Here is a 26,661-nt window from a genome sequence, read left to right as displayed (position 1 = left end):
TGTCCATGGTTTTATTAAAACATGCATTTCATTTTCAGTAGATGCAGTCATGTGCATTATCGCAGTTGAAACACTGAAATGTTACTTCTGAAATAACGATCTCATAATCACTTTAGTAATAGCAGTTTTAGGGTTACAACAGCAGGTTGTGACGTGTTAGCACAAATCAAAGTAACAAAAGCAAACTGAATTAAAGGTACATTCTAAGGCCCATGTATGCCCATCTATTAAACATATCCGTTTTTAACATAAGTTAAAAAAAAAAAGTATCACAAGTTGGTCAATGCGGTACAATGAACTGTAAGCATCAAATCAAATAAATGTAGAGGTTTTATGAGCTCGACCTAAAAACATGACTTCCTTGATAGGAAAGCAATTGGTTGAGCCTGGGTCCAGTCAGCTTGTGATTGGCTCTCTGTCTTTCACACTTCATTAATTTCATCACCTGTGAAAATGTCAAACATCAATAGAACATTCCCTGCTTGTCCTAGGATTTTACTCTATAAAACAGTGAACATACACATGAATATCTACATTTGTCATTTAGGCTAATTTCACAAACTGAAAACAAACATATGTATGAGAGAAGTAGGTTTGGTTAGAGAAAGGTTGTTATGTACTTACTCTCTGCACATGGGGAGCTGTATTCACTCACAGCTTCATCACCTGAGAACCAAACAGATAATGCAGAGGTCAGTTTCTTTCTAATGCTAACTTTACTTCCCTTTCAGTCAGTCAACATCATTAAACTCCCACTTCAGGGGTGAACTAATAGCTGGTGATGTCTCGTTTCCTTCTTCAGGGAACCTGAGTTATGTACGTAACCTAGACAGGTATACCAGTGCCACCAAATATTTCAGAAAGAATGGGGTGGTTTGGAAACTGGTTAATAAACTAGTATTCTTCCATTAGAGAAAAAAAGTGCATTTATATTTATATTATTTTCAATTCATTGTGCTGTTCTATTAAAAGCGAACACGTTTTGACACGTTTTTTCAAAGGTCTAATACAGGGGGTGTCAAACTCATTTAATGGAGGGTCTGCTGGTTTTTGTTTTTTTCTTTCAATTAAGACCCAGACAACCAGGTGAGGGGAGTTCCTTACTAATTAGTGACCTTAATTCATCAATCAATTACCAGGGAGGAGCGAAAACCCACAGACACTCAGCCCTCCGTGGAATGAGTTTGACACTTGTGGTCTAATATATCTAGTTGTGGGTGTTGCAATCTTTTTCCATTTGAGAAAGAGCACCGGTTTTTCATGATAACCCTTGGGGAGCACAATGTTTGCTGGGCATGAGATCAAGTTTCTAGTGTTGCAAAATTCCGAGAACTTTAATTAAATTCCTGGTTTTCCAGAAGTCTTGGTTGGAGGATTCCGGATATCCTGCTTATTCCCTCCTGCTTCGACGAATCCTCCAACCGGGATTTGGGGAAAACCAGGGAATTTAAAGTTCCCGGATATTTGGCAAACCTACACATTTCACTGTCTGTATAAGATGGAATTCTTACTTGTCTGGTAGTAGTCATACACTTTCACCACAGCTGGTTTCAGATTCCTCACAGGCACATCCTCCTCTATGGCCAGGCTGTACGTCTTAGTTTGCTTCTGCTTAAGCTGGAAGAAAAGGGAATAATACATTTGACACTGCCGTTCAATGTTATTGATTCATATAGTGTTCCTGTAGAAAACATCCACTACGGTATTACTTTGATGTTACTGTTCAAGTTAAATCCAGTGTGTGGATGCAAATGAGACCACATCCAACTAGGTTTTCTGTAACCGATAGACAGCAACCTGTTTAGACGCAACGTTCATTATTCATGTTCCTACCCCATCTATGTAGATTATGACATGTCCTTCCTCCAGGTCAACTCGTTTGACAGTGGGGTCATTTTACAACTGGAAGAACAGAACACAGGTTATCATTGTCATAGACAGTAGAACTGATATGTTCAAAGGACAACCACTGACATTGACAAAACTTACAACTAGAACTGATGGCATTGTCATTCATATACAGTCCCAGTCAAATTTTGGTCACCTACTCAAGGATTTTTCTTTATTTTTACTATTTTCTACTGTAGAATAATAGTGAAGACATCAACAATATGAAATAAAACATGGAATCATGAAGTATCCAAAAAAGGATTAAACAAATCAAAATATATTTTAGATTTTTCCAAGTAGCCACCCTTTGCCTTGATGACAGCTTTGCACACTCTTGGCATTCCCTCAACTAGCTTCAGCTTTTTCCAACAGTCTTGAAGGTGTTCCCACATATTCTGAGCACTTGTTGGCTGCTTTTCCCTCACACTGGGGTCCAACTCATCCCAAACCATCTCAATTGGGTTGAGGTCAGGTGATTCTGGAGACCAGGTCATCTGATGCAGCACTCCATCACTCTCCTTGGTCAAATAGCCCTTACACAGCCTGGAAGTGTGTTGGGTCATTGTCCTGTTGAAAAACAAATGATAGTCCCACTAAGCGCAAACCAGATGGGATCAAGTATCGCTGCAGAATGCTGTGGTAGCCATGCTGGTTAAGTGTGCCTTGAATTCTAAATAAATCACTGACAGTGTCACGAGCAAAGCACCATCACACCTCCAACTCCATGCTTCACTGTAGGAACTACACCGTTAACTTACTCTGCATCTCACAAAGACACAGCGGTTGCAACAAAAAATATCAAATTTGGACTCATCAGACCAAAGGACAGATTTCCACCAGTCTAATATCCATTGCTTGTTTTTCTTGGCCCAAGTAAGTCTCTTCTTCTTATTGGTGTCCTTTAGTAGTGGTTTCTTTGCAGCATTTTGACCAAGAACTCCTGATTCACGTCTCCTCTGAACAGTTGATGTTGAGATGTCTGTTACTTGAACTCTGTGAAGCATTTATTTGGGCTGCAATTTCTGAGGCTGGTAACTCGAATGAACTTATCCTCTGCAGCAGAGGTAACTGAGTCTTCCTTTCCTGGGCGGTCCTCATGAGAGCCAGTTTCATAATAGCGCCTGATGGTTTTTGCGACTGCACTTGAAGAAACTTACAAAGTTCTTGAAATTTTCCAGATTGACTGACCTTCATGTCTTAAAGTAATGATGGACTGTCATTTCTCTTTGCTTATTTGAGGTGTTCTTGCCATAATAGGGACTTGGTCTTTTACCAAATAGGGCTGTCTTCTGTATACCACCCCTAACTTGTCACAACACAATTGATTGGCTCAAACAAATTAAGAAATAAATAAATTCCACAAATTGACTTTTAACAAGGCACACCTGTTAATTGAAATGTATTCCAGGTGACTACCTCATGAAGCGGGCTGAGAAAATGCCAAGAGTGTGCAAAGCTGTCATCAAGGCAAGGGGTTGCTACTTTGAAGAATCTAAAATCTAAAAGTACATTTTTTGGTTACTACATGATTCCATACAGTATGTGTTATTTACATTACATTACATTAACGTCATTTAGCAGACGCTCTTATCCAGAGCGACTTACAGTAGTGAATGCATACATTTCATACAATTTAATAATTTTTTTTGCTGGCCCCCCGTGGGAATCGAACCCACAACCCTGGTGTTGCAAACACCACGCTCTACCAACTGAGCTACAGGGAAGGCTAGTTTTGATGTCTTCACCTGTATTCTACAATGTGGAAAATAAAGAAAAACCCTGGAATGAATAGGCGTGTCCAAACCTTTGACTGGTATTAATTTCTTTGCCATGTTTTTGGCAGTATTACTTAAGTGCCTTGTTGCAAACAGGATGAGGACCAGTGTGTTACATTCATCTGAAGGATGAGACCAAGGTGCAGAGTGGTAGGCAAACATTTTTCCTTTATTAAAATGAACACTGTCAAAACAACAAAATACAAGACTGAACGTAAAGTTCTGCAGGCTACACAGTAACTAACAAAACCAAGATCCCACTAAAACCCAGTGGGAAAAGGCTGCCTAAATATGATCCCCAATCAGAGACAATGAATGACAGCTGCCTCTGATTGGGAACCATATCAGGCCAACATAGAAATACAAAACATAGATTATGCCCACACAAGTCACACCCTGACCTAACAAAATAGAGAATAAAAATGCTCTAAGGTCAGGGCGTGACACAGTGACACAAAATCTCAAATCAATCAATTCAAAATTCCGTCTAACACAACATTTGGGAAAAGTAAAGGGGTGTGAATACTTTCTTTAGGCACTGTCGACTAGCATACATGTCCAACACATTGGTTCATTTCAAGTACAGTAGAAAACTGATGTGCATATTGGAACAGAGCCCACATATAATAATAGTGCTAGAGTACTGTGTAGAGGAACAGAAACAAACCCAATGATTTTGTGATGATCCAAGAGTTGCAGTTGAAGCATTTTATATCATAGTCTGATGCAAAATCATTTTGGAAATCGATTGTCGTGCACGTTGCCCCGATATATCCATATGGCTCAGGCTCTCTGATGTGACATTTTGTCATCTCATGTAGCTGGCGAAAGGTGCCTAGTTGTCTACCTTGTTTTTCAGGCAGAGGTGAATGGGGAAGTATCGACTGTCTGCTACTGCCTCCCCATCAGGCAGCATGGTATACACCACTACCTGGGCTAAAGGGGTCAGCTCAGGCATTCGCTGCAGCGAGAGCGTCAGCTCCCCTTGGTTTACTGAAATGAGAGACAGACAATGGGATTGGTATTAGGTCACCGTAAACCACCAATCATCCAATATGGACATCGTGTCCTGTGATTAGTCTATGAAATTGAAATGTACTGTGCAGTAAGAACTTGTATTGAAGATGTAATCTGGCTGATTGAATCCTGTCGTGACAGACTTTCATCCCCCATGACAGTTTAATGCCATTACATTTCCACAAACTTCAAAGTGTTTCCTTTCAAATGGTACCAAGAATATGCATATCCTTGCTTCAGGGCCTGAGCAAAAGGCAGTTAGATTTGGGTATGTCATTTTAGGCGAAAATTGGAGGGAAAAAAAGGGGCGGATCTTAATGCTATTATGCCTTTTCCAGGAGGTATGTTCTCTAATCAAGTGGGGTTCTGAGAAGTCCTAATAAAAATGTCAGAAAGCATTCGGGAGAATCCAAGACCAATTAATTTACCGTTTCCTTCATTAACGGTCACAGGAAGACGGCCGTGCTGCTGAATGCTGCCTCTAGATACAACCTGGGACATAAGAGACAGCCAGGTGGTAGCATAAACATTAATAACCAGAGAATGACCCAGGGAGACAGAAACATTGGCCAAAAACTGGAGATCTGCTAACACATATCTTGAAGTTAATGCATTACAAAGTGATATATTACTGTATCACCTGTCGGGTTCACGATAAGGGCTGTACCAAAATGTTTGATGTATTAGAATAATTGATTATGCTTATGTTGTATTAATAGAAGGGGAGGGGTTATAAGACCCCTCCCTCCTTACATTTATAGGGTCCTAGACTACAGATTAACAAACTATATATATAAATATATATATATATATATATATATATATATATATATATATATATATATATATATATTCATTATAGAGGTTTAGAATTGTTCCAGAGTTGTTTTCTAGTTCTCTCTCTCTCTCTCTCTCTCTCTCTTATAAATGTGTGACTGAGACAGAACTCTGCAGGGGAGAGTAGGATATAAGACTAGTCAAACATTCCACAATAAATCAACTTTGGGGAGTGGACATTTACTGCTACGTTTTTAGATAACACTAAAAGCCTTGTTTATATAGCTTTGTAGGCATGGTTTTGGTCTCAGGAGTAAAAAGGTAATGATGTAGGTAGTGACATTACCAGGGCTGGACTTAGGGTTTAACAAAACAACATGAGACCTTTTCTTTGAGGCAGAACTTACTCGGAAACATGCGTGCTATGTTCCTGATGGTCAACTTCTGTTTGCAATTGCATTAATAAAGGTTTTTGAATGATTTAATTATAGATAGTCATAATGCTAATTTCACCAATGATTGACAAGGACGAAAGGAACGAACCCTAACATTTGGCGAGCTTGCCAGGAGTGAGTGTCACCCCGGTTGGCGGAGATTCCATACCACGTTGCCAGAGATCAAAATTAAATAAGGTATGCAGACACCCGTTTAATCTAAGTCTGTAATTAAATAGCATTCACTGGTGTGGTTTCCCTCTAACAAGTAAGTGGCACCTCACTCAATCTAAATTATAGACACTCTTTGAATATGACATAGTCGGATTTTAGTTTGGAGAAATTACGTAACGGACTATTGGTGAAATGCATGATGTCAATATAGGATGAATGAAATGAAAGCTTGATGGTTTTAATTTAATTTGTTAGCGACAATTGTCCGGTTTTAATTTAATTTGTTAGAGACAATTCAGAGCGACAATTGTCCGGTTTTAATTTAATTTGTTAGAGGTTATTTGGTTTGTAACGCGGGCGAAAATGACTGAATTCTAGTTATTTTTTATTTTGTAGAGTTTATTTTGTAGAGGTACCCAATGAATGAGTTGGTTATGAATAGTGGTAATTTTGTGCGAAATTTACCAAGTGAATGAGTTGAGTTGTTTATGAATGGTGCGTTGTATGTTTCATTGTTTGATTGTCTGGATTATGGCGGGGGTTATTGGGTAATGGCCCAATAGTGGAATAAAAAGTTAGGAGTTGGACAGAAGTTATTTGAATAAAAGGTTGAACGTATTTGTTCATAAAAAGTTACTTTGTATCACCACCAGGGGGCACTGGTGTATAACATATTACTATTACTCTACACCCTTAAGATGTAACATTATGAATTGAAGTCTGCCATGTGGTTGTCTGTGAGGCCCGTGTGTGAAATATATTTGAGTATAAGTAGAACCATTTACTATAGCCTGGTTTAAGTGAGAGTAGGATTAGGATTACAGTATCACCCAATGTTATTTAACACACACTGAAAGGAGAGAGACAAATTTATATAGGCATATTCATACATATTACACCCACTTTAGGATAACCCTATAGAGGTTGGAGGACACATTACACACAGACTATCTAAATAAAAAGCCGGAGCACCATGGCACAGTCAAACAAGAATGAGGAGATAGGAGCAATGAAGCCTGCCAAGCCTGTTGAATATATGCAAGAGAAGTTTCCTGCTGTGGAATTTACATTCACTTTAGAGAAATGGCATGTCTGGACAGAGATGGCAGGAGAAAATAGATATCCAATGGCTGGATCATTCAACAAGACTAGGTTGGATTTAGTCAAGGAGATAATTCAGACAAGAAAAATTGACAAAAAGAAGGGGAAGAAGAAAAGTACCCTAATATCAGAAACTATGATAGGAATGATGATGCTGGAAGGACAGATCTTCATGAACAAGGCTACCGTGACCAAACTGGAGAAGACAATAGAACGCGGAAGGAAAGAACTGAGTCAAGACAAAGGCAGAACAGAAGTACTCCCCACTGCCGTATGACAATCAACCCAAAGGTACCCTGGGTGACTATACACAGATCTACCGTCTTATACCACTGACAGAAGAAAATGGAGAAGCAACCACAAAGGAGGTGGATGGTACAAAAGCAGCAACAAGCGACATGAGAACAGTAGAATTGGATGGAAGAAAAATAAAACAAGGCACAGTTCCTGGAGGGAGTTTTCCCTCGCCACCCCAACTCACTCTACAAAAAGGAACAGACTGGAAGATGCAAGACATCTGCTCAAGTTGTTTCTACAGGCTAACCACAACCACAGACCCACAGCCATGGACTGGAAGAGGATATGGGCCCACCAGAGCCCCTCGTTACTGAACAAACACTCAATGCTGGACCTGTGGGAAGATGCAAACCTGGACAAGTTGTTGGAGCTTCCCTGAGCAAATCATTAGTAACAATAATAGGGACATCTGGACAGCCCAGGAATGTGTACCGGACAAAAACTTGTTTGAAGAACCTCTGCTTGACTCTGACATGGTGCTGTTCGTTGATGGATCTGCCTATATAGATCAAAGCACAGGGAAGACACATGTAAGATTAGCTGAAGATGTGGAAGGTGATATTGAGGTTATATGGCCCCTACCAGACCATTTATCAGCGCAACAGGCAGATTTATTAGCTCTGACCACAGCTTGTGAATTGGGGGAAGGGAAGGCCCTTACTTTCTACTCAGACTCAGCATACGCAAGTGGGGTTTAGAGAACAAGAGAGTTTACTAATACCACAGACACACCTATTAAAAACAGACCTTTTGTTGAACAGTTGTTTGAAGCTATGTGAAAACCTAACACATTGGCTATTGTCAAGGTTGAGGCATACACGGGTTGGTGTGATAATGCTAGAATTGGTAACAGCATAGCTAATGAGGTGGCCAAATTGGCTGTTTCCCTTTGTCACACACGTGCATTTTTTGTTTTTTTTGTATCATTTGAAACTACTGATCTTGAGAAACAGCAGCAGGCTGATATTCTCAGTCACCAGGTGTGGCGGGAGAGAGGGTGTTCTCTCTGTCCTAGGTCTGGCTTATGGCTACATCTTTTGTCTGGCATGCCCTGTTTACCATCAACCATGATCTTTAATATTTGCCGATTGGCTCATGGAGTGAGCCATTCGTCAAAGGGGGATATGAGAGGAGAATGGAGAAGGAGGAGAATGTTTGAAAATTTGAATCAGCACGTAAAACAGTTAATTTATCTTTGCTCGACATGTTTGTTATATAATATAGACTAGGGAACTCCACTGCAAGCAGGGAAGTTCCCCACTCCAAAAGGATCTTTTGTCTACCTAGCTATGGATGGTAGAGCGAAAAGAAAGAAAGAGATACTGCCTGGTGATAATTGACAGGTTCACCAGGTGGGTAGAAGCATTTCCTACCACCAACTGTGATGTGCGAACAGTTGCAAAATTGCTAGTTTATACTCAGGTTCGGAGTGCCTGAGGTTTGTCTGCAGACAATGGGACCCATCTCATAGGAGATGTGGTTACCCAAATGGACAAAATGATGGGTGTTGACCAGAAGTTTGTGTCCATCTATCAACCACAGAGTAACGAGAGTTACTGAGTGCTAATAAAAACATGAAATGCTCCCTTGCCAACCTATGCCATTCCACAGGAATGACATGGGTAGAGGGATTACCTCTTGTCCTCATGAAAATGTGCAGCAGCCTTAAAGGTTTTGGGTGTACACCTTATAAAATGTTAACAAGACGATCCAATGAACACCCCAGGGGTGAGACCTATGAGTGACCGACAGATAGACATAACTGACATATAGTGTGACCATCTTGAGTACATGAAGGAACTAACTTCTGTTGTAAGTTTTCTCCACTCTCACACTAGGAAAGAAGCAGAACCAATCCCAGGTGAAGACCCTGACGAGCTACCCATAAACGTTGGAGAATGGGTGAAACTCAGGGTCCAAAAGTGAAAATAGAACCAACCACGATGGATGGGTCTGTTCCAGGTAACCATGGTAACACCAACAGTCCTGCAGGTAGAGGAGAGGTCTGGCTGGCATCATATCTCCCAGAGTGGAAGCCATGGATGAGCGACTGGAGGGAGGGAGAGCAGGGCCCCGAGAACATCTGAAGGAGGAAGAAGGTCCGAGCCAAAGGACAGGAGCAGAAGGCCGAGACCAAAGGCCAGAAGAACCAACAGAGGGTTCAGCCACAGAACCTGAAGAGTCATCTGATGTCGAGGAAACCATCATACACACACACTATGGTTGTGAAACAAGAAAATCGCAACCATGGAAACACATATGCAGGGTATTTATTGCTCTCCCAATCCTAGTCGTTCCCTTTGTGGATGGGGATGTGGAGAATAATAAATGGGTGAAAGCAGTGACATACATGGGATTACAGGGGAGGGGGAACACATCTAGCACACGGGTAATGATTTTCCAGAAACCCACCTCCACCGCCTTTCTGTTGGGAACCCAGTCAGTACCAATTGGAAAGAATGATTTTGGATGTAGATTACTCCATTTTATGCAAAGGAACAATACCAGGGTTCGACAAAGAAATAGCAATTATACTATTCTGATGTTGATCACTAGGGGAAAGGAAGCAGCATGGGAAGGTGGATTATCCAATAAGACAATAGATAATAGTTCAGATGCAGCTAAAGAATTTAAGGAGGGTGGGCCCATTGAGACTAAATGACCATGGTGGAAGAAGGTTCCTAGCGTACAATTAGGTAACAATTCCCAGCTGATTAAATGCATAGGACCTCCAAAAGTACAATGGGGAGAGTATCTGACTGGTAGTGTAAAGCCCCTAAATGATAAAGGAGATGTTGTGTTGGCAGGATTAAAACCCACAATAACTCCCCCTGTTTGTATCTGCAACTCAGGGAATGTGGATGTAGGAAACACCACGAATCTTACACAGGCCTAAAAACAGATACCAGTAGTTTTGATGTACTGGATGGGCAACAATTGATAACTAGGGTAAATATGTCAAGCAAAGGCATGGGGACACCTCCGGATCATCTCTGGATCTGTGGGGGTAAAGGCTACATGTTCCTCCCCATGGGATGGTCAGGGTGGTCAGGGTGTTATGGTATGTTATGGGATGGAAAGGGTGTTGTTATCTGGGGAAAACTGAACTGACAGTAGCAACATTACCTGCTTCCTGTTGCTGAACAGTTCTTTGCAAATTAGTTTCTGATCGAATGGCAGAGCTAAAAGAGCAGTGGCTCAAAATAATGAAGCATATGGACATGTGCTGTCTCAGGTAGAGATAGCAGCCCTAGTAATCTTTCCAGGTGCCGGAGTTGTAGTAAAGGGTAAGGGGATTAGCAATTTGACATACTCCATGCAGGCCCTTTGATAATACAGGGTTTTACTCAGTTGGCACTAAATGTGCAGAATTTGAAGGCAGTAGTGACCAGAGACAAAATGGCACATATTGGCTAAAGACAGAGGGGCCTTCAGGTCCCTTGGAATAAACGATGAGGATTACTGTGTCATGTTGCTTCCTGACTCCTCTGACAACATGACAGCTATTATTAATGACCTGGCTAAATTAGGAGGTACTCTGTGAAAAGCTGACAACACCATCTTTGACCAAACTGGACACTGGTTTAATGGTGTATTTGGAAATGTGATGGGTAAGGTAATGATGTTTATGTCTGCCATGATTGTTCCACTCCTGGTAGGACTACTGTTTTTAGCTGTTGCTTTATGTATAATAAAGTTCTTGGCTAGAAAGACTGTTGAACATTTGGGGATTATGGGACACGTGTAACGCCCTGGCCATAGAGAGGGGTTTTTGTTCTTTATTTTGGTTAGGCCAGGGTGTTACATTGGGTGGGCGTTCTATGTTCCTTTTTCTATGTTTTTGTATTTCTTTGTTTTGGGCCGTGTGTGGCTCCCAATCAGGCACAGCTGAAGCTTGTTGTTGCTGATTGGGAGTCACACATAAGGAGCATGTTTTTCCTTTGGGTTTTGTGGGTAATTGTTTCTGTTAGTGTTTGCACCTGACAGGACTGTTTTGGCTGTCAGTTTTCTTGTAAAGTGTTTACGTTGGTCTATTAAATTCTTATGATGAACACTAACTCCGCTGCACCTTGGTCTCTCTCTTCAGACAGCCCTTACAACACGTGTATGTTGGGGTGGTCACAAGAAGGTAACAAACTTACCTAATGTGGTAGAGGGAAGATATGAGAGATACTGGAGCTTGTCATGAATATATGGGTCAACTGAGAGAAGAGTATAGTGATAGGAGAAACTATGCTAAAGATAATTTTAGTGTGTTAGACTTATAGTAACAGGTGTAAACCTTTCCAGGATAGAGGAAGGCATGGGAACACCTTTTGGATGGATGTGGGAATGCAGTGACAGGGGGTATCTCATTTTACCTTCTGGATGGGGGGGATGTTGTTATTGGGGAGAAAAGAAATGTACATGTTAAGAATTCCGGTCACCGATCTTTTCAATGAAACAGGTAAAAGCAACTGGGGTACATCCCAGACAATCAGGAAGCCTATGGTCATGTCCTACACCCAGGTGAGATTTTTGGTATGTCAATCATACCCTCCTGGGGTGTGGCTGTCCAAGGAAAATGGGTAAACAATTTAACCTATTCTTTACAGGCCCATATGAATTTAACGATCAGAGGATTTTGTACATCTCATTAGATGTACAAAATCTGAAAGCAGTAGTCAACCGCCATGAGTTGGCTTTAGATTATCTTTTGGCGAAGGAAGGAGGACAGTGTAACGTACTAGGTATTATTGATCCTGAAAATGGTGTTATGCTCCTCCCTGACTCCTCTGAGAATATGACTGATATTATTGATAAGATTGCGGATCTTAGTAAAACTCTCAATCTGAAAAATCTGTTTTTGACAAAATTGATGACTGGTTTAATGCTAAATTTGGAAATGTGATGGGAAAAGTTTGTTTATTCCTATACTTGTGGGAGGTTTGGTGATTCTGGTTACTGTTTATATTTGTAAGAAAATGACTAACTGCTCTTAAACCTGCTGGAATGATGGTGTTGGTGGAAGCTGATACAAATCTGATACTGGAGCATTTCTGATTTCTCTTAATCGCATTGTTTATTCAACTCGTGTAGTTTTACCCAGGACACAAGAGGAATGGGAGTATAGCCAGACTCCGCCACCAGCATTCTAGGAACCTCAGGAGTTGTTCCTCCCCTTAGAAGGCCATCCCTGGGATCAAATGGTTCCGGGGGATTTGCCTAATCTATTTGATTTCAGAGGAGAATATTATGATTGAAGCTGTGAGACAAATTTTTCTCAAAGGGGGAAATGTCGGGTTCACCTAGGGGTCATTAAGGGCTGTACCAAAATGTTTGATGTATTAGAATAATTGATTATGCTTATGTTGTATTAATAGAAGGGGAGGGGTTATAAGACCCCTCCCTCCTTACATTTATAGGGTCCTAGACTACAGATTAACAATATATGTATTCATTATAGAGGTTTAGAATTGTTCCACAGTTGTTTTCTAGTTCTCTCTCTCTTATAAAGAGACCCCTCTGAGAAATGTGTGACTGAGACAGAACTCTGCAGGGGAGTGTACGATATAAGACTAGTCAAACATTCCACAATAAATCAACTTTGGGGAGTGGACATTTACTGCTAAGTTTTTAGATTACACTAAAAGCCTTGTTTATATAGCTTGGTAGGCATGGTTTTGGTCGTAGGTAGTGACATCACCAGGGCTGGACTTAGGGTTTAACAAAACAACTTGAGACTTTTCTATGGGGTAGAACTTACTCGGAAACATGCGTGCTATGTTCCTGATTGTCAACTTCTGTCTGCAATTGCATTAATTAAGGTTTTTGAAAGATTTAATTAAAGATATTGTCATAATGCTAATTTCACCAATGATCGACAAGGACGAAAGGAACGAACCCTAACACACCCATGATGAAATATTCATCTGGAAGTCAAGTGGGACTCGGAAGCTTATAAGAAATCACGTTATGCCCTCCAACGAACCATCAAACAGGCAAAGCATCAATACAGGACAAAGATCTCTGACACTCTGACACTCGTCGGATGTGGCAGGGCTTGCAAAAAATTAGACTACAAAGGGAAGCACAGCCGAGAGCTGCCCAGTGACAAGCCTACCAGACGAGCTAAACTACTTCTATGCTCGCTTCGAGGCAAATAACACTGAAACATGCATGAGAGCACCAGCTGTTGCGGAAGACTGTGTGATCACGGTCTCCGGAGCCGATGTGAGTAAGACCTTTAAACAGGTCAACATTCACAAGGCCGCAGGGCCAGATGGATTACCAGAACGTGTACTGTGAGCATGCACTGACCAACTGGCAAGTGTCTTCAAAGACATTTTCAACCTCTCCCTGTCCGAGTCTGTTATACCAACATGTTTTAAGCAGACCACCATAGTCCCTGTGCCCAAGAACACTAAGGTAACCTGAATAAATGACTACTGACCCGTAGCACTTACGTCTGTAGCCATGAAGTGCTTTGAAAGGCTGGTCATTGCTCACATCAACACCATCATCCCAGAAACCCTAGACCCAATCCAATTTGCATACCACCCCAACAGATCCACAGATGATGCAATCTCTATTGCACTTCACACTGTCCTTTCCCATCGGGACAAAAGGAACACCTACGTGAGAATACTATTCATTGACTACAGCTCAGCGTTAAACACCATAGTGCCCTCAAAGCTCATCAATAAACTAAGGACCATGGGACTAAACACCTCCCTCTGCAACTGGACTTCCTGACGGGCCGCCCCCAGGTGGTAAGGGACGGTAACAACACCTCCGCCACGCTGATCCTCAACACAGGGGCCCCTCAGGGGTGCTTGCTCAGTCCCCTCCTGTACTCCCTGTTCATGCATGACTGCAAGGCAAGGCATGACTCCACCACCATCATTAAATATGCGGATGACACAACAGTGGTAGGCCTGATCACCGACAACAATGAGACAGCCTATAGGGAGGAGGTCAGAGACCTGGCCGTGTGGTGCCAGGACAACAACCTCTCTCTCAATGTGATCAACACAAAGGAGATGACTGTGGACTACAGGAAAAAGAGGACCAAGCACGCCCCATTCTCATCAACGGTGCTGCAGTGAAGCAGGTTAAGAGCTTCAAGTTCCTTGGTGTCCACATCACCAACAAGCACACCAAGACAGTCGTGAAGAGGACACAACAAAACCTATTCCCCCTCAGGAGACTAAAAAGATTTGACATGGGTCCTCAGATCCTCAAAAGGTTCTACAGCTGCACCATCGAGAGCATCCTGACTGGTTGCATCACTGACTGGTATGGCAACTGCTCTGCCTCCGACCGCAAGGCACTACAGAGGGTAGTGCGAATGACCCAGTACATCACTGGGGCCAAGCTTCCTGCAATCCAGGACCTCTATACCAGGCAGTGTCAGAGGAAGAAAAGACTCCAGCCACCCTAGTCAGAGACTGGTCTCTCTGCTATCGCACAGCAAGCGGTATGGCTACCCAGACTATTTGCAGTACCCCCACCCCCCCCTCCCCACGGTTAGGGGCTCGTAAGTAAGCATTTCACTGTAAGGTCTACACCTGTTGTATTTTATTTTATTTTAAGTACTTTATGCTTTTCCCAAGCTATTCTTAAAATCTTTCCAGACACAACACAATATGACAATCAAATACCAAAGTAATATATATCTATATTCCAAAACTACGTATTTTGAGTTAAACATCCCTTTAACTTTACCAAATAGAAAAAGTCCAGGGTCTTATGTCCCTTTATCAGCTCCTCTCCTTGGATGATGTAGCGAGCAAGAACAATACCGTCCTTCTCACAGGAGAACTTCCCGTCACCCTGCATTATCTTCACAAAGCTCTTGCTCTTGGAATAAAATTTCCTTGCGAAATGGTAAGCGGATGTATATTCTGGTCTACGCACACCGTGCATGTACGGATAATCCCCCCTAACCTTTTGGTAATGAGCCTGGTTGAAGAAATACAGAAAATGTACGAAAAATAAACAATTGTAGTAACCTTAGACTACACCATGAGAAATTAATGATCTCATTCTGAACAAACATTTTCATATTTAAATAATATATCATTAAATATTGAATAGAGGAAAACATGAGTGAGTGACAACTGACCGACAGACACAGACTCAGAACTCCATAGAGAAGTGTCTATAGAGAAAGAAGCAATGCCCTTGCTGTCTGTGGTGAGAGTCCAGTTCTCAGATGTGCCCCTGTTTTGTAGGAAGAGATACACAGGCTCATTGTAAATGGGAGTAGAGTCTGTCCTGTCCTGTGAAAACACAGGACAGAATGACTGCAGACATCCAATATATTACATGTAAACTCCCATTGCACACAACACATCAAAATCTATGGTTTAGATGCTCCAAATGATAAATGTTAATGTATCACAACTTCTTTCACAAAGATTTTCCTGAGCAATCCATTTCCCTGCAGTGTTATTACAAAGGCATTTGTTAATATATTTTGTCCTCACCTTCCCCTCGTATGCAATCCCTGGTTTATATGCTTGGGGCACGTCCTCAAAACAAACAGTTATGATGACATTGGTGAAGCTTGCCTTGCCACTACCTTTAAAGATGACACCTGGAGAGAACACAGGCAAGGGTCAGAGGTCAACAGTTGAGCATGTAAACACCTCTAAGTTAAAGATAAAGTTCTCTCCTACCTGTTTCATATTCCTCCATCTCAGCCTCCTCTTCGAAGTCCCCAAAAGATTGATTTAGACCGAACCGGATAAAAATCGATCATTTGGGTTGCACAACCAGTTTTGTCGTCTAGGGTGATTGAGAATGGTTGTTGTAGGTCAGCTTAGCTCGGCTACAAAAACATGATTTCAAAAACCTCAACATTTTCCCCAGAGTGAGTGTTCTTTATCATCAAAGAATTTGGAGAAACAAGAATAAAAAATGCTTACGTTCATAAGATACAAGTCGCAGATAATACTAGAATCGTACAGAGGCTCTGTGGCTTGGTGGACCTGAGCACAAAGTTTCTCTATGGTCCCTCCTACCACTTCCGAGCTGACCATCACCAGGTAAATCCTTAAAGGGGAAAGAGTCAGCATGAATGCAGCTGTGGTAATAATACTTAAGTAGCAGTGTACTCAAACTGCTCTTTTGTTCCTTTGTAGCCTACTGATGTTTTAAACATGGGGACACAATTATCTTAATCGTCTCTGGCTATGTGCCCCACTCAGAGAGGCCAACCAATGAGAAATTGAGGGCACAATTGATTTTGTTTTGGAGAGTGTTTGAGTGGATACCAATGAGTTGTCTTAATGGTCTGTCAACCATGTCTCAGGGATGATTAAACAGAGAGACATTGGAGGAAAGCACACCAATAGGGGGGCAGTTTCTGTCAACATCTCTCAGGTGCACATAAGGGCTAACTCTATTTGAATTTTCAACCCAAAAATCTATAGTTCTAATTGCCAGCATGTCTCATAACATATGAAAAGCCTCACATGCACAGAGAGAAAGATACAGAGGTCCTGTGGCCTTACCACTATCTTTGTTGTATTATTATTCTGATAAGAGAATTATCTAATGAAGGTAAATGAATCAATAATCCATTATGAATTAGTAGTTATGTAGCATGGATAATAAACTGTAAGTCAATGTACTGAACGTTAGTCCCATCAAGTCTAGACATGGGTGTGTGAGATACCGGGAGGAGCCTTCACGGTTCTCCTAATCTATGGGGAAAGGAACAGGCAGTGCTGGAACAGTGGTGGGAGGTCAAGGAAGAGATACTGTTCACCTACTGTCTGTGTGTATGTGTGTGCATAGGTTATCTACTTTTGGGTGTGGATGTGTGTGCGTAAGCGGAGAGAGAGGATAAAATGAACATCTGTTATTTGGACCTCAGAACGTTCTCTGAATAAACTGTACAAGACCTTTTGCAGAAAGCTGAGTCCTTGCCTAATTATTAACCCAGTGTCTTACAAACCCTGGGGATTAGTCAAGGCTTATTGATTGTTAATTATTATCATTAGGATAGAAAATTCCTTTGACAACTGGTGCTTCGAGCCAGATCTCAATATCTGCCTCTGTCGGTCCAGGGAGACACCGAAACCGTGCATGGGTGGATGAAATATCCGTAGATTAAAGACCTGGTCCCTTGCGGAGGGTTCTTTACAGGCCGGTGGCAAACTGGTATGCGACAGAGGCGGTGACGAGATTCTACCAACATTAATTTATAGCATTAGGATAGAAAATTCCTTTGACATATTCACACATGGATACAAATGCAAGCAGACATTCAGTTATATCAGTACATATAAACGATTATATTATGTCATATTAGGTTTATAACTAAAATAATTATATTGCTCAGGTGGACGTGCATAGTGTGCAGAATACGGAGTATAATTAATTATGTTGCATGCAGCAAGGCATGTAAATACAAACTGCTGATCGTGTGTTTAATCTACCACCATCTACATCAAATGTTTTGTAGTGTACTTACGATTTGAAGGTGCTCGATGTCACAGTTTGTAAAATCACTGAGGTGATCAATACAAGGAAAAGTAAGTGGAGAGCCATGGCAATAGCTTTGGTACACAGCTGGTATTCCTCCGCACTTCGAAATGCTCCCTTCCCTCATCCAGATGAGATGGTCAGAAAAGTTGCACAAACAGTGAAATTTATACCCAAATGCACCCTCGTTGTCACTCCCTTCGAAATTGTTTGGAACACTGCAGCCACCTTCCGTTTCCTCCCAATTCCACATAAGTTCTCAAATAGGCACAGCCCCTGACTAATATGATGGTCAGAATGACGACCAAAACACCTCAAGCTATTTTTACAGACACATATAGGCGGGAACACCTGATAGGTCAGCCAGGCTACACAGGCATTTCTTCTATCGATTTAGCCCACCTGTCAATTTAGCCATTAGCCATGTAAAAAGCCACCACAGGCTGCAGCTTTCTGCATTGACTTATAAAATACAACATATTAGCTCACCAATAGCATACTTATTTCCCATTGTGTCAGCAATATGTCAATATCAACAGCGAAATATTGTCATCCAATCTAAAAAGGTAAACATAGTGGATCAATATACTGTACCAGTCAAAAGTTTGGACACACCTACTCACAAACACTATGAAATAACACATATGGAATCCTGTAGTAACCAAAAAAAAGTGTCAACATATATTTGGGATTGTCTGGATGACAGCTTTGCACACTCCTGGCATTCTCTCAACCAGCTTCATGAGTTAGTCGCCTGGAATACATTTCAATTAACAGCTGTGCGTTGTTAAAAGTTAATTTGTGGAATTTCTTTCCTTGTTAATGCGTTTGAGCCAATCAGTTGTGTTGTGACAAGGTAGGGGTGGTATACAAAAGATAGCCCTATTTGGTAAAAGACCAAGTCCATATTATGGCAAGAACAGCTCAAATAAGCAACGAGAAAGACAGTCCATCATTACTTTAAGATATGAAGGTCAGTCAATCTGGAAAATTTCAAGAACATTGAACGTTTCTTCAAGTGCAGTTGCAAAATTCATCAAGCGCGATGATGTATCTGGCTCTCATGAGGACTGCCACAGGAAAGGAAGACCCAGAGTTACCTCTGCTGCAGAGGATAAATTCATTGGAGTTAACTGCACCTCAGATTGCAGCCTAAATAAATGCTTAACAGAGTTCATGTAACAGACACATCTCAACACCAACTGTTCAGAGGAGACTGTGTGAATCAGTCCTTCATGGTCGAATTGCTGGAAAGAGACCACTACTACAGGACAGCAATAATAAGATTGGACATTAGACCGGTGGAAATCTGTCCTTTGGTCTGATGAGTCCAAATTTGAGATTTTTGGTTCCAACTGCATGTCTTTGTGAGATGCAGAGTAGGTGAATGGATGATCTCTGCATGTGTGGTTCCCACCATGAAGCATGGAGGAGGAGTTGTGATGGTGCATTGCTGGTGATAGTGTCAATGATTTATTTAGAATTCAAGGCACACTTAACCAGCATGGCTACCACAGCATTCTGCAGCGATACGCCATCCCATCTGGTTTGCGCTTAGTGGGACGACATGTTTTTCAACAGGACAATGACCCAACACACCTCCAGGCTGTGTAAGGGCTATTTGACAAAGGAGAGTGATGGAGTGCTGCATCAGATGACCCGGCCTCCACAAATCACCCGACCTCAACCCAAATGAGATGGTTTGGGATGAGTTGGACGACAGAGCGAAGGAAAAACAGCCAACAAGTGCTCAGCATATGTGAGAACTCCTTCCAGACTGTTGGAAAAGCAGTCTAGGTGAAGATGGTTGAGAGAATGCCAAGAGTGTGCAAAGCTGTCATCATGGCATAGGGTGGCTACTTTGAAGAATCCCAAATACAAAATATATTTTGATTTGATTAACACTTTTTTGGTTACTACATGATTTCATGTGTTATTTTATAGCTTTGATGTCTTCACTATTATTCCACAACATAGAAAATAGTACAAATAAAGAAAAACCCTGGAATGAGTAGGTGTGTCCAAACTTTTAACTGGTACTGTATATATTTTTTAAACTAACAACTGAAATCAACTAATCAATCCAAACTGTGCAGTGGCCAATTGAGGAATGGAAATAGACATACATCTGTTACAAAACACCAAAGTGTAATGACATTCGGAAGATTGCCAAGCCTTCGATGTTGTGTAAGCCTACAAGATAGGGAGGGATGTATTTTCTGTTTGTCGAGATTGACAGTCTATTGTGTGTAGTGTTGCCAATTTAGCGACTTTGTCGCTATATTTAGCGAGTATTCAGACCCCTCTAGCGACACATTTTCAAAAAAAAAATCGACTAGCAACAAATCTAGCAACTTTTTCTGGTGTTATTGGAGACTCTGATGTGAAAGCGCGTATCATTCTTACTCTTCTCAACGAGCAGCGGGTGCTGCCGTGGGCCCCACCCCCGTCCCAAAGCACTCACAGGCGGCCCAGTCCTCGCGCAGCAGTCCCTCCCAGCTGCAGTCAGAGCAGGAGCGGTTCACCCCTCCGCGTCCAGACTGCAAATTAATTGCGCATTTGGGAAGGCGCCGCTGGCTGATCCCGCCCTGGCTTCAGGGCGGGATGTAAATGTAAAATGTTCTTTGCCTAAAATAAATCACTGCACAAAAATAAATCACTGCACATGACTCACACAGCCTCAGTCACTTACTCACCTTGTCCACTGTGTGTGCGCCTCTCTGTGACATAAGCTAAACATCTAGCTGGCTAGCTCATCATGTCTCAGTCTAAACGATACACTCAAAAATACAGAAAGGAGTGGGAATCAAACCCTGAATTCAAAGGCTGTTTGAAGCCGTTTATTGGAGCGGATACACGGGCATACTGCCTGTATTGTAAGGTTGATTTCTACGCCAAACTTAGTGATGTAAAAAAACACATGACAAATCAAAAACACTCAAAAGACAAAGCCTTATAACAGTTCCACCCAAAACAAGCTGCCATTTATGGTTCAAAAAATTGACTCTGCAAAAAAGGCTGAGGCCACCATGGCATTAGCTATCGCTGAACACTGTTCCATGCTGGCATGTGATCACATTGGAGAAGCATGTAGAGCTGCTTTCTCAGACTCCACTGCTGCTACCCACTTCAAAATGCACAGGACAAAGTGCACAGAAATGATTAATGGTGATCTAGCACCATACTTTCTGAAAAGGTTGGTCGCAGATGTGGGGGACCAGCGTTTCAGCCTCCTCCTCGATGAGTCCACGGATGTAAGTGTTTCTAAGTACCTGGGGGTTGTGATAAGGTACTTTAGTGACACCAAGCAGACAATTGTATCAACATTACTGGGGCTTGTTGAGTTGGAGGGAGGAGATGACAAATCTATAGCCCGTGCTGTTGTGGCTTTCCTTGAGAAGTGTTGTCGTAAAAAAGAGAAACTCCTGGAGATAGGGACTGACAATGCCTCTATTATGACGGGGATTAACAATGGGGTCCATAAAGTGCTGAAGGAGGAGTATGGCCTCAAATATCTGGTTCTTATTCGCTGTGTGTGCCACTCTCTGCAGCTTGCTGTAAGTCATGCTTCCAATGACACCATCCCCCGTAGTGTGGAGTACTTGGTACGAGAGACTTATAACTGGTTTTCAGTGTCTCCAAAGCGCAGGGAGGCCTACACAGCCATATATGAGACCAACTGTGTGGAGAAACCTTTACAGATAACCAAGGTGTGTGCCACACGTTGGCTCTCCATTGAACCCGCGGTTTCACACATTTTGGACCAGTGGGAGGAGCTTAGGCTGCATTTCACAGTCACCAAGTCCAGTGAACACTGCTGAGGTTTTATACTCCATGTACAATGATCCTTCAGCAGGGTGCTGAATCCACTGGCAAATGTTGATGTACTCAAAGGGCCAATAGATGGATACATCAGTCCCAAACCGTACCTTGGTTACCTTTTTGAGTCAAAGGTAGCTGAGCTCCACCTTGCACCTGAGGATGAAAACAATGTCCGAAAGTGGTGTGTAGAGCCGTCACCATCTCCCTCACTAATGAGTTGAGGGTGAGACTGCCGGACAACATCGAAGCGTTGCAGTACCTGTTCGTTTTCAATGTGGAGGAAACTCTAAAGCACAATAAGAGCCCTGGAGAAATATAAAAACATTGCCAAGCTCCTTGGCTGCTCCCCTGCAGAGATAGACAAGATTGTCCAGCAATGGCATGCCATCCATCTTAGTAAATGGCATGAGACAAAAAGCACACGGCTTCTGGAGTGATATTTGGAAGTTCAGGGATGCAGCTGATATCAACCCATTTCAAGAACTTGCCATGGCTGCTGTGTCTGTGTTGTCCTTGCCACACTCGACTGCTGAAGTCGAGAGAGTATTCAGCCAGATGAGTGGTAAAAAGCAAACTTAGAAATCAGATATCCTTGCAGACCCTTAACTCCATCCTGTACATTCGATATGGACTGAAGCTGTCTGGTGAGGCTTGCTATGGGCACCAGCTGCCTGGTAAAGTTTTGCAGCTTTTTGGCACATCAGCTGCTTACTCATTTAAGTCAGCTCCCTCAGTTGCTGAACCTGCTATAGAGAGCCTTGACCAAAATGACGATGACCCACTCTTTCTGTGAGCCAGCACAGCCTGTGTGTGTGTGTGGAGGGGGGTCTGGAAAAAACACTAGTGACTAGTTACCATAATTCTCTCACATTGCCATTGACAGTTTTTTCTATTGTCACTTTTTGGTCAATTTAGATTGTATTCAAAAAAATGTTATGGTTAAAAATGTTCATGTTTTACTGTGACTTGTTGTAGGCTCCTAAGTGGACCATAAGGTTAAAAACCAAACCAAATTAAGAAAATTAAAAAAAATTAAAAAAATAATTAAATACAAAAATAAAAAATAAGTAACTCCGCCAGTGTCTCTTTTGGGTCACTTTTGACAGTCCCAAGGAGGAGGGTTGGAATTGTGACATAAAAAAAGAAAGAAAATCGACAGAAGTTCATTTGTAGTTCTAAACATATTTAGGGTGTTTTTTACTCACTTTGTCTCTCCCACGACGTTATTCCTCTCTCCTACAACGTCCATCACAATTACATGCACATGGCCAATTATGCAAATTAGGTGATGACATCATTTAGCGACTTCTAGCGACTTTTAGGACAGCCAATAGCTACTTTCCTTACTGAGGAGTTGGCCACACTGGAACTTGTGTGGTGAATTTGCACAGAAACCTGTTCGTTGCATATTGGAAAGTTTGTTGCATATATTTTATATAATTATAAAAATGGCATCAACATTTAGAAAATCAGATTTCCCCCTAGCTGATCATTGTCTGGAGCCGGCTGTGATCATAGTGTACTGAAACAGGCAGGGAAAGTGAGCTCGTCTGTGGTGGTAGATGAATCCTCAACCTTCTGGCCTGTAGACCTGCGTGGCATCGACCGTGTCACAAAAGTATGCTGAAGTGGCAAAATCAATATCCACATTTACTTTAATAGTGTTTGCTAAGAAGAATGTTTGCTGCACAGTAATACATTATAATCTGTCCGATTACAGTAGTGTTTTCACTGAATTATCTCAAAGTTTTACTTGATAAAATCCAGTAAGATGTATCTGAAGTAAACAGTGTGAAACTGATAATGCAACCTCCATACCTGGTTTAGAGTGTGCACTTGAATAGAGCGGTAAAACTGGTAATGCGATGTCAATACCTGGTCAAGAATGTGTTCTTGCCTGGAGCTGTGAAACTAGTAAATGGCAACATTTGTTTTTGTCCATACTGTACAATCTACCTGAGCTGCTCAACCAGTCTTTACTTGACCACCTAACATCTTAGCATTACATTTTTCTCAACATTGAAAAGTAAAGATCATGTAATGCTTTATGTATTTTGGACAACTTATAAGTCTTCATCTCCAGAACCGCTGGACCGATTTGACCCAAATTTGCTATATGTCAAATGTTCCCATATCTTCTAACTCAATGTTTGCCAGCACTCTAGCTCAAACAATATGGCCTCTATGAGCCAATGAGCTCGCATGAATGCTTTTCACTTTGAACAGCGCCACCATTAGGTCAAACTGAACCATACTTTACAGGTAATTTAGACTCATATCACTGAGTCAAACAGAGCTAGTGACATAAACATGTCGTTATAGCGCCACCCTGTGGTCGATATGAAGTTGCTTGCATATGCTGAGTCTTGCCTCCCTTTTCACCCTTGTTGCCTTGCTGCCATTTGCCACCTTTTTTGCCCTTTCCAACACTTTTCGCATTCTCAAATATTTATTTTACAAGTCATCAAATTTCAGTTCAGGCACAACACCAACAACCCCTCACTGTCTAGGGATGTCTATCTGAAAGAGGCAGTGGTGGGATACGAACCCGTGTCATGGGTTGGCATAACCTATACTCTACTGTAATGTACTGAACTGTAATGTACTGAACTGTATTATACTCTACCTTAATGTACAACAACAAAATAATGTATCGTCGCACACCGGACAGGTGCAGTGAAATGTGTTGTTTTACAGGCTCAGTCATAGTACGGCACCCCTAGAGCAAATTCGAGTTCAGTGCCTTGCTCAAGGGCAAAATCAAAAAAAATTCACCTTTTCAGCTCAGGTATTTGAACCAGTGACCTTTCGGTTACTGGCCCAATACTGTAACCGCTAGGCTACCTGCTACCCACTGGACTGTACTATACTCAAGTTTACTCTCCTGGATCTTGTTTTCCCCATTTAAACTGGTCTTGGTCTGGTCATGATACACTGGTCCTTGGTCTGGGTTTCGGAAGTCTTGGTCTGGATCTAAATGGTTTCGGACTCGACTTCATAGCTGGTACTCACACCAAGTTATACACTTCAGGAAACATTGTAGAGTATTGAGAGGCATGGTCTCCAAGAACAACTTGAATTGTCATGCCCAAACTGACTCAACGTCATTGGCTCACAGCGGCCATGACGTTTAAGATAACTTAATTTGTAATGGATTTAAAGATCTTGGTCTGTAGATACTGTACACCAAGTTTCAGAGAAACTGATTAAGCGTTGTCTGAGATGTTTAATAATTTACACCATTTTACAAATGGCAGATGATCCAGTAGGGTGACATCGTCGGTCCTAGAGGCAAATTTGTTCCTTAGGTAGAAAAGAACCTCTGTACCAAATCCCGAGACATTAGGTCAAATTAAGAGATGGCTTAGAAAATTGTTTTCATATCGCCACCACTTGGCCAAGTTGCACAATGTGTAACTAGAGGTATTCGTGCAAAATTTTACACCATCCCAACAAGTTTGGTCTCTGTAGTTATCATTTCAGAGCTATAGCTCTCCTAAAATGGGAAAATAATCCTAATAATGAACGTCAATAAATACAATTGGGTTTCATCCAGCTTTGCTGCTTGAAACCCTAATTAGCATCAATTTGTTTATAATAAACACAGCAACAATAGTAAAAACTCTTGAACCAGTCAAACAAGACATCAAACCAACTTTCAAATGTTCAAGCAATCCTAATCAATCAATCCTCCCATCTACCTACTTTTTCAACTATAACCAGTCACTACCATCAAATATTGCAGTCACTATCACTTCTATAACATATTTCACAACCATAAGTACTTTAAGACACTTTCTTTGGAAATGTACAGGTAACTGCCAAAATAAAGGAAAAAAACCAACAAAGTGTCTCTATAAGGCATTTGGCCACCCACAAGCCAGAACACCTTCAAAGCACCTTGGCATAGATTCTACAAGTGTCTGGAACTCTATTGGAGGGATGGGACACAATTATTCCATGAGAAATGCCACCATAAAAAAAATAATTCTTATGGTGGTGGAAAGCACTTTCTCAGGCACCGGTCCAAAATCTCTCACAAGTGTTCAATTGGGTTGAGATCTGGTGACTGAGACAGACATGGCATATAGCTACATCATTTTCATGCTCACCAAACCATTGTGACCACTCGTGCCCTGTGGCATTGTCATCCTGTTACGCAACACCCTGCTACAACTCAACTCACCGTGGAGTGAAAGATGAATGGGACTGTAGATGCGGGTAAGGACGACTGAGACTTCACCTTTACTGGGAATTTATTCCTTCACACGGTAAATTTGGGGAGAAGTAGCTGGGCAGAACAAAAGCAAACAAAGTCAAAGTCAAAGCCCCCTCTCCTACCTTACCTGCCTACCCACTACTTACCTAACTAACACCACCTGGTGCGCTAACCAAGACACGGGGTGGTCCGTCCAGGTCTTACCTAGTGTGCATAGACAGTAAATACTACGGGTTGTGTATGCCCGCAGGCCTCTTGGCTAAGCACTCCCTAGGTGCCTTCCCCTTCGGGAACAAAAACAGAATAATATTAACCTAACTTGAACAATTTCAATAATCAAAACACAGTCCTTGTGACAAAAACATACCTCAGCAGGACCGATTACAAAATACTTTACAAAAACTGGCTGAGCAACAACTAACATAGGACATCATAGACACTCTCTCTTAGCAACGATCAACACAGAACATAATCATCAGCTCTCTCTCTGAGCAAAGGAACACTGGCTTATATACAGCTGGAGAAGGAGTCTGTAATGGGATACAGCTGTATCCACTGACGAGAGGGCGCGGTCAGCTCCAATCTGCCATGGGGCTGACCAATCAGCTGCTTGGGGGAATCCAGGAAGCCATTTCCTGAAATACATACACATAAATACCCACAACACAGAAACTGGGGA

At 41.8% G+C, this 26,661-nt stretch overlaps 2 protein-coding genes and 1 long non-coding RNA gene across 3 annotated transcripts in view; all 3 read right to left on the bottom strand.

Moving 5' to 3' along the window:
* Positions 1-134: 134 nt before the first annotated feature.
* Positions 135-2,052, bottom strand: LOC106580938 (uncharacterized). The gene is made up of 4 exons (XR_001323000.2): positions 1,834-2,052; positions 1,512-1,617; positions 625-666; positions 135-445 (listed from the first exon to the last, which is right to left on the bottom strand). It is a non-coding gene; the product is annotated as an uncharacterized lncRNA (long non-coding RNA).
* A 1,747-nt stretch (positions 2,053-3,799) lies between these two features.
* On the bottom strand, positions 3,800-15,516 carry LOC123729276 (alpha-2-macroglobulin-like). The gene is made up of 3 exons (XM_045703677.1): positions 15,173-15,516; positions 5,111-5,174; positions 3,800-4,658 (listed from the first exon to the last, which is right to left on the bottom strand). Exons 1-3 carry the CDS (start codon positions 15,371-15,373, stop codon positions 4,501-4,503), a joined length of 423 nt encoding a protein of 140 aa, XP_045559633.1. The 5' UTR covers positions 15,374-15,516; the 3' UTR covers positions 3,800-4,500.
* Positions 15,517-23,400: 7,884 nt separating this feature from the next.
* The window catches only part of LOC106580937 (alpha-2-macroglobulin), a 42,143-nt gene continuing 38,882 nt past the window's right edge, over positions 23,401-26,661 (bottom strand). Inside the window, exon 36 of the mRNA XM_045703673.1 lies at positions 23,401-26,617. Coding sequence (XP_045559629.1) covers positions 26,490-26,617 — 128 coding nt within the window. The 3' untranslated portion in view covers positions 23,401-26,489. The remainder of the gene's footprint in view (positions 26,618-26,661) is intronic.

The sequence above is a fragment of the Salmo salar genome, chromosome ssa20, assembly GCF_905237065.1.
Source record: "Salmo salar chromosome ssa20, Ssal_v3.1, whole genome shotgun sequence".
Classification (NCBI taxonomy): Eukaryota; Metazoa; Chordata; class Actinopteri; order Salmoniformes; family Salmonidae; genus Salmo; species Salmo salar.
This window is presented reverse-complemented; position numbering and strand designations above follow the sequence as displayed.